An 8,224-nucleotide genomic window follows, 5' to 3' on the forward strand; every position below is an offset into this window, starting at 1 on the left:
GAGGTATACAATAACTACTGATATATGTATCTATGTATAACAATATTATATGTTTCGTCAGTCCATTTGACTCAGTTTCAAGAAAAGTAACTGTCAGAACCATAGATTAAAGCTAATAATGAAAAAAAAAATGTTTTCGAACTTACATGTTTTCGCTTGTGAAATTAAAAAGTGTATTTTTTTTTAAATTCTTCAACTAAACAATTTGCAGCACTGTTCAGAAAACTGAATTCTTTTAACTTCTGCTACCTGTCACATAACAGGAAACAGAACGGTAAATATATTGCAACAAATATGCAAATTTTAAAATTTGTAATGGCACGATGAGAAGTCGGATAGTTTAACTAAATAACAAAAACCTTTTGCCGACGAACTGAAATTGGTAGACTTTATCGGTCCAATAATTACATAACATAAGTAGAACTAAGATTGTGCTAACATTGGAAATAAAGCTCAGCACTTATTTTGGAAGCTTTTTGAAGCATGCAGACTCTGATGAGATATCTCTCATTGATCGACGCATTCTAAATATGGATGTGAACATATTAACACTTTAGTTGATCTTAAGACAACACTTTAAGATCCCTTGCTGTAAGAGTTCAAGTTCCTTGAATTGATTACCGTCGGCTAACATTGGCAAGCTTCCATCAATTATGTACCAAAGTCGACTGGTAAAATATTGTTAGAGTTATGTTCAACGGAATAAGACATATCCCAAATGATTTGATTTATATTTGGAGCGAGTTGCTACATATAATATCAAGGCTAATATAATATCATAAGTTGGTTATTTGGCATTAATCCTTTATTCATATATACAAAAAAAAATGGAATGATCCACCCTTAAACTCATACATACATACATATCTACATACGTTAGTATAAAAGTGCACATTCAAACTCAATATTTTATTGTCGCCGAAACAATTCTGGCGAATGTGGCAGACTCACCCCCTGCTAGGACGTCACTCTGCGGGAGATTGTCGCATTTAGCTCAAGTATTTTTGATGAGCTTTCAAGGAAGTTTGCCATAAGTCTGTTGTTGACACCTTCTTTTATCACCTATAATTTTAAATTGCTTTCGAATCATATTTAAAAATTAATTGTATGTATGTATATTAATAAATTTGTTACTATCTGGTGCCGTAAGTCTACCAAGTTGTGGCTATAGTCAGGTAATTTTAGGTACATTTAGGAGCAGTTTCTTCGAGTTCATTTTGGTTTTGTTGAATATCGAATTTCATTCAACGCTGTTATTATCTCGATATGCCTTCGCAATTCGATACACAATTTACTACAAAAGATGCATAAGTCAAGTTTTGTAGTAAATTGTCAGTTCCATATTTTTATTTTATTATCACATTGGTTCTAGAAGTATATTAATAAATATCCAGTCCTTGTCATACATCTTCAAATGAGAGGGAAAACATGTTTAATAGTTGTTGTAGATCATTCATAATCATTTTTTTTCATTGAGTTATAAAATTCATAAGAAATAAAAAATTTTCCCAAAAATAATCAAACTTTAACTGTTAATATCTTTTAAATGTTTGGGTTTACGAAAAAATCGTGGTGACCGTTTTTGTAGAGCATTCAATTTCCTACAAAATCTAAGGAACAAGATATTTTTTTAAGTAGTTGGAAGCGAGATATAAATTTTTCTATCTGATAATAAGAAAAATTGAAAACTGTATGTAGAAGGACCTTCCCGTTACAATTAAAAACTCATGTTTAGAGAGGCTTTCTTAGAGGTGTCTAGGAACCTATTTTTCCGAGTACCAAACGAAAAAAAAAAAAATTGTTTGAATCACTCTAATGTAGCTGCTATACAAACTAAACGATCAGGATCAAATTCTTTTATGGAAACTTTTTTTTTAGTTTTAAAGGCTATTCTAGCTTCAGTGCAACCGAAGTTAATATGGTCGTTAAACTTTCTAAATGACGGCATATTGACGGCAATAGTTTCCAGCATAATTATTAGGTTAGCTGAGAGATATCGCCATTTCTTATGCATACCGAAATTCTCAAAAATATTTTATTCCCATATCTGCAGAAAACATAGTTTCATTTTCAAAAGACAGACCGATACTTGGATACTTTCGAGACTTCATCGCCAATGTTCTTATTTGCATTTTAATAGCTAAAGAGCGTGCAGCGGTAAGCAGAACAGTGTTTTTCGGAAGCTCATTTATAGCAAGACAGATATAATGACGCCGTTATTTTGATAAACACTCTTACTGTAACTTAGTACAGTGGCTTTGATCGAAATCCATGTCAAATTGGCAACTATTGCCAATCTCGGCATAAAAACCTACACATCACTTAGCATCAAGGGCGATCATAAATCTAGCCACCACTGTGCTATATAGTATTTACAAGCAAATTGATTTGCGCTTAAAACAAATAAGGAACACAAACAGCTTGAATGCCCCTCATTGCATATTCATGTTCGCACACACACACATACATGATTATGCACGCGCAATTCATAGGAATGCTTAAGTAATTAGAGTAGTCCTGAAGTTAATTTCCAACGTATTGTTGTCGTATTATAATGGGGCAATATTCAATTATTTTAATTGTTGAACAATGAGTCCCAACTACTTCCGCCTCGTGAGTGACTCTCCTCAAAAGCCAAGCATCTGTGGTTTGCGAATTGTGTGCTTCCAAAGCTGGAGCAAAAAGCGTTTAATGCTCGCAAATGATCAGCCATTAGATCCGACCTATCCCGCAAATGCGGTGGCGACGGTCGTCCCATTGTTCGTCATGCGCCGAAAAGGTTGTCTTTATTGTCAACGAGGAAAGCTGTGCAATGTTGTGGCAACGATTTTCGAGATTTCTCTGCTCCAAGGCAATTCTCTAAAGAATCTTAATTAGTAAATTAATAGCATTGTTTATTAATTTAAATCCATTATATTCTGATTACTGGCAAGTTCAGCAAAACACGCGATCATTTCGTTCTAATCTGCATATGTCGGGCTTATTTTGTAGACAGCGAAGTGCTGCTGCGCTGCTGGTTCATATTCCGCCTTTTGCCTCTGGCTCCGCTTCTGGTGCGAGTATCAGGTGTCACCTCATCCGTCCACGAAATGTTTAACTTACAGTCGAATTCCTTTCATTGTGGCACTTGAGCAGGGTTTGTAAAATTCAAAAAGACGGATATTTGGATATTTAGACATATTGTTTGTTCGCGACTGCTACCAGCTTGGAAATTTATGCGGATATTTGCTTGCAGCATAAACGTACAAATATATGTACATATGCATAAGTAAAATATCTCCGCAACAGCAACGCTGAAAGTTTTTTAACTTAAAAAAATTATCAAACGGTTCTTAGTTTTCTAGTTAGAATAATTTTGCTCATATATAATCCATATACATACATTGAAATTCCTCAGAACCGGACACTCACCATCGCAGTGTTTTTGCCCGGCTAAGCGGGCTGTCCATATATGGGAGCGTGGCAAAATCTAGTACCAGAAGCTGGAGCTCAGGACTATATTTCTATTTTCATATGAGCCAATGTCAGCCAGAGTGAATGAATGCCCATTTTACCATTAGTTTCCGTTGAGCCACCGCAAACTTTGCTGTGACCATTTTATTTTTGTTAAACAACTCGAAAAACACCAAACATTAATAAGAATTTCAAAAATCGCCTACACAGTTTTCTTGACAAATTATATGAAATCTTGCCTGTTGACCATACAGTGGCGTAGCTAGGGGGGCGAAGGGGGTCGTCGCCCCGGGCGCAACGTCTTGGGTGGGGGGGGTCGAAGGCTAAACGATCTTCGCTGTTTTTTAATATTCAGAAAAATACTTCACCAAATTTTTTACAAAATTTATTATAAAAGATAAAGAGTTGTACAAATTTTCAAAAATGGTATTTAAAAACTCCAATTCGGGCAAAAATTGTGTCAAAAGTGTACAAGATTTAGGGCGAAAATGGGTTTTTGCTATGGCTTTTAATAAGATGTCTTGTAAATTTACTATCAATTTCCTCAAAAAGAAGAGGAGAATTTTGGAACTTCAGAATTAGCGTGGCTTCTAGTTCCTAAATTTTATATACTTAATATCGAAGATATATTGTAAAAATTCACTTTTGTTCGAACCACCTCATGAAACTTGTAGGTAAGTAGATAAAGGGGGGCGGCAGAACATTCTTGGCCCCGGGCGCCCGAAGTTGTAGCTACGCCACTGTGATCACAGATAATTTGAACGAAAAATTACCTAAATGGTCACCGTGTGCGGTCATTCGAACCTACTCATGTCCGGTTATAGGAACTGATTATATATGAAAATAATAATGAAAACATCTGTCCAGTTATGGGAGATGTCCGAGTCGATTTAAATTTGCCAAAAGAGTGGTAAAATTGCAAATGCGGAAATTGTTCTACGGATCATTCTGAACAACTTTGTTAAGAAACTATTGGTACGAAACCTGTTACGAGCGAGCGAGGAGCAGTTTTGCTTTCAAGGTTTATTTAAAATTTTTCATTAGTTTTTGAGATATCTGAATGAAATTCAATATGTAAGTGCTTTTTATTATTCTATCGATCACTTGTTGGAATCGGCCATATCGCACAACTATAACATAAATCTCCCATGTAGCCGATGATTCAGATTCCTATTTTTCTCGACTCATCTCCATTAAGCTGAATTTTTTCAATAAGAGTACGATTGTGTACGAATTTAAAGCCTAAAACGGAAAGTATACTATCGATCAACCACTGTATTCACCAGATTTGGATTCGTATATTTTTTTGTTGTTTGTTCCTCAAACTGAAATTGCCGCTCCGTGGAACCAGTTTTCAGTCGATTGATACATAAAACAAAATTTGCTAAAGGAGCTGAAGGCCATTTCAAAAAGTGCTTATGAAAAGTGTTTCGAGGACTGGAAAAGGCGTTGGCATAGGCATATTACGTGTGGTGGGGATTACTTTGAAGGCGACAAAATAAACAATAAAATAACTAAATATTTTCCATTTCATTTACAATTTCCGAGTACTTTTTTGTCACAAACTTTCACAGCTCCTTTAACAGTGTCATTCAAAGAGCGACTGTTATTCGGTTTTTTTAGATCTTCACAGATCCTGCGGAGTGTTAGTGCGCACATAACTACTACATTCAGTTAAGATTACGTTTAAGCAGACCAATCTCTCGTGAGGCGAATATTTAAAATCAACTCGGCTTAATTTCTCTTCTCATTTTGATCACTATATGTGACCTGGTCTACGAAAAGGGAGCTAACGTGCGAAAACTTTTTGGATTCTATCACGTAAAAAAGCATCTCATCATCTCATCTTCCATCCGAATCAACTAAAAAGTGAAAATTGATTTTTTGACACCTAAGCCCCCTTTGCGTAGACCAGGTCACATATGGTTATAATAATGTTTCACATTCATTAAAAGTATAGAAATATAATGGAGATTAATAACAACAACTAGAGATTTAATATGCATTTTTTATATCATTGCAAAAATTACTTGATAGGGAGATGCCGTACTGCAAAGCACAAAAATGTATGGCAACTATAATATATCTAATATTCAGACATTCAAAATATTAAATTTTTTTGCCCTCATTAGAAGGTGTACTTAATTATACCCTGAACAGGGTATATTATGTTTGTCACAAAGTTTGTAACACCCAGAAGGAAGCGTCGAACACCCTATAAAGTATATAAATGATCAGTATGTTGAGCTGAGTCGATTTAGCCATGTCCGTCTGTCCGTCTGTCCGACTGTATATACACGAACTAGTCCTTTAGTTTTTAAGATATCGTTTTGAAATTTTGCAAACGTCATTTTCTCTTCAATAAGCTGCTCATTTGTCGGAACTGCTGATATCGGACCACTATAGCATATAGCTGCCATACAAACCGAACGATCGTAATCAAGGGCTTGTATGGAACACTTTTGCATTTGACGTGGTATCTTCACGAAATTTGACATGGATTACTGCTTAAGGTAACAACATAATCTCCGAAAAAAATGTTCAGATCGGATTACTATAGCATATATGTAGCTTCCATACAAACTGAACACATAGTTACTGAAAGAAATGCATCTGTGAAGGGTATATTAGCTTCGGTGCAGCCGAAGTTAACGTTTTTTCTTGTTTTTAATTTAAATTGCTGGTATTTATGTCTGTATTTATGAAAATTTGTCTCACCTGAAATTTCCGACGTGATACGCAACAACCGCTCGCGCCCTGAGTACGGCTTCACAATTCAATATTTCATGCATATTCGGCAAGGCCACCGGTAGACTCCAGAGGAAGCGCGCCAAACGCTCTATGTCCCCCGAGTCCTCCAGCGTTTTGCAGACAATTTCCACTTGTGCGGCGGAGAAGGCGAGCGTTGGCACTGCCAAGATCGGACTCGGTGCTATAATCTGGTGTGTGGGCGAGAATGTCTCTGAGGGAGGTTGCTTGCCCTCCGTCGGTCCAACGGCCATTTTATTCGTTGAATCCACTGTGAACAAATTCGCATACTATTCCAGGCCACGAATGTTTTGCAATTTTTAGCGGCGGTAAGTGTAACAAAAGCAATAACAATAACTACAAATCCGCTATGCTCTCGAACTTCTCACGCCGATTTGAAGTTAAATGTAAAATACACACATACATACATACATGTGTCAATTATAGCACAAAAACTTTACAAATTTCCATTTAGTTTATTAAACACAATAAAAAATCAATTGGATCGATTGTGTCGATTTCCAGCTGATGAAAGGACACCACACTTCATTTCTCATGGACACTTTTAGCTGTGAATTTAAATACGATTTCAAATACTTAGACAATCTCCCTTTGTTTAACTCAATTCACAACACACTTGGAACTCGCATAAAAATTCGTTTTTACATTTTCAATAATTTGAAATAATTTTCAAAACTTTTGCAGTTCGATCGTACGAATTCACACCCAATTTCACAGTACTGCTCCGCCAGTTCGGCTTGTAGGCTGAAGCTATTATTTGAACCGTTTCGACGTGGCGTGTGGCTTGCGAATTAATCCACGGCTAAGTGTAAGATCTCGCAGGCAATCGGAACCGGATAGGACATTGATGCGACCGCGGTTTATTCACTGCACTCCGAACCGATCGGTGCTACTTTGGCGACGGGGTTATTGCGCGTCCACGCGTAGGTATGCTTTGCAAGTAGGCGAATGCCAATTAACTGCCACCGCTTCTGCGTTTGTGATAGCCACTGTTACTGGTGGTGCCGCTGCTACCGTTGTGTTGCTACCGATGCTGCCAATACGGCAGCTGCTCCCGTTGCTGCCGTAGCTGCTGCGGCGACGCTTGCGTGTAAATTATCGGACTCGTTTCACCAAACTCGTTTTGCGTTTCGTATCGACGGTGCTGGCATCGAGCAGCACACTCGAATCGTTGTCGTTGTCGTTGTCGTTGTCGCAACCGTCAACAAACAAAATCAAATAATGGCCTGTAACTGAGCTCACTACCAAGCCGACAGCGACTACCCCGATGACGAAGCTGTTTGTATTTGTTGTGCTATTGGTGGTGGAGGCGCAGAGTGGCGGAAGCAACGGCTGCGTACAATGCTAATAACAACTACAACAATAGCAAGATGCCAGTATTATTGTAAGCAATACTACGGAATGGAGATAACCAACTGGTAGCGTATGCTCATTCGTACGCCACACCAACACATCGACAACCCGGGCACTGCAATCGAGGCAGCAGCCATCCAGTGAACCAGCATGCAGGCAAGCAGGCAAGCAAACAGGTATTAGGTAAAGTTGCCTTGATGATTCTCCTCAAATTCAGTGCAACAATGCGCTTAGTCTAGGCAAACATGTTGAGCCAGCACACTTAGGAGGCGTTTCCATAATTTATGGACCTACGGTGGTCTCGCTCTAACCGACGCCATTTTTTCCAATTGCAAGCGACTCGCTTACTTATGTGCCTTGACTAGCTATTTCGCTCTCACTACATGAAGGCACAAAATGAGTGCACCGTACTCATCCATACATCTTAATGCACATTTTTATATGCCTGCATTGCTGAGAGTGCGGATGGGAAACACATTGTTGGTGCGCCCTTTCAACTTAACTTCTTTATGGAACAACAATGCGAAGCTTTTTGAAAAAATCTAATATTGGTAGGTACGTGAAAGTTTCGTTTCCATTTATCCTCGATTGGATGGGATCTATTTACTTAGCATTGTAAAATTCATTAATGTAAGTATCAACGAAAATG

The 8,224-nt window shown here is 37.7% G+C and overlaps 1 protein-coding gene across 1 annotated transcript in view; it reads right to left on the reverse strand.

Moving 5' to 3' along the window:
- Positions 1 to 7,472, reverse strand: part of LOC120772219 (protein Optix) — a 38,695-nt gene extending 31,223 nt beyond the window's left edge. Inside the window, exon 1 of the mRNA XM_040100698.1 lies at positions 6,172 to 7,472. Coding sequence (XP_039956632.1) covers positions 6,172 to 6,455 — 284 coding nt within the window. The 5' untranslated portion in view covers positions 6,456 to 7,472. The remainder of the gene's footprint in view (positions 1 to 6,171) is intronic.
- Between the last annotated feature and the right edge of the window lie 752 nt (positions 7,473 to 8,224).

Source organism: Bactrocera tryoni, chromosome 3 (genome assembly GCF_016617805.1).
Source record: "Bactrocera tryoni isolate S06 chromosome 3, CSIRO_BtryS06_freeze2, whole genome shotgun sequence".
NCBI classification, from domain to species: domain Eukaryota; kingdom Metazoa; phylum Arthropoda; class Insecta; order Diptera; family Tephritidae; genus Bactrocera; species Bactrocera tryoni.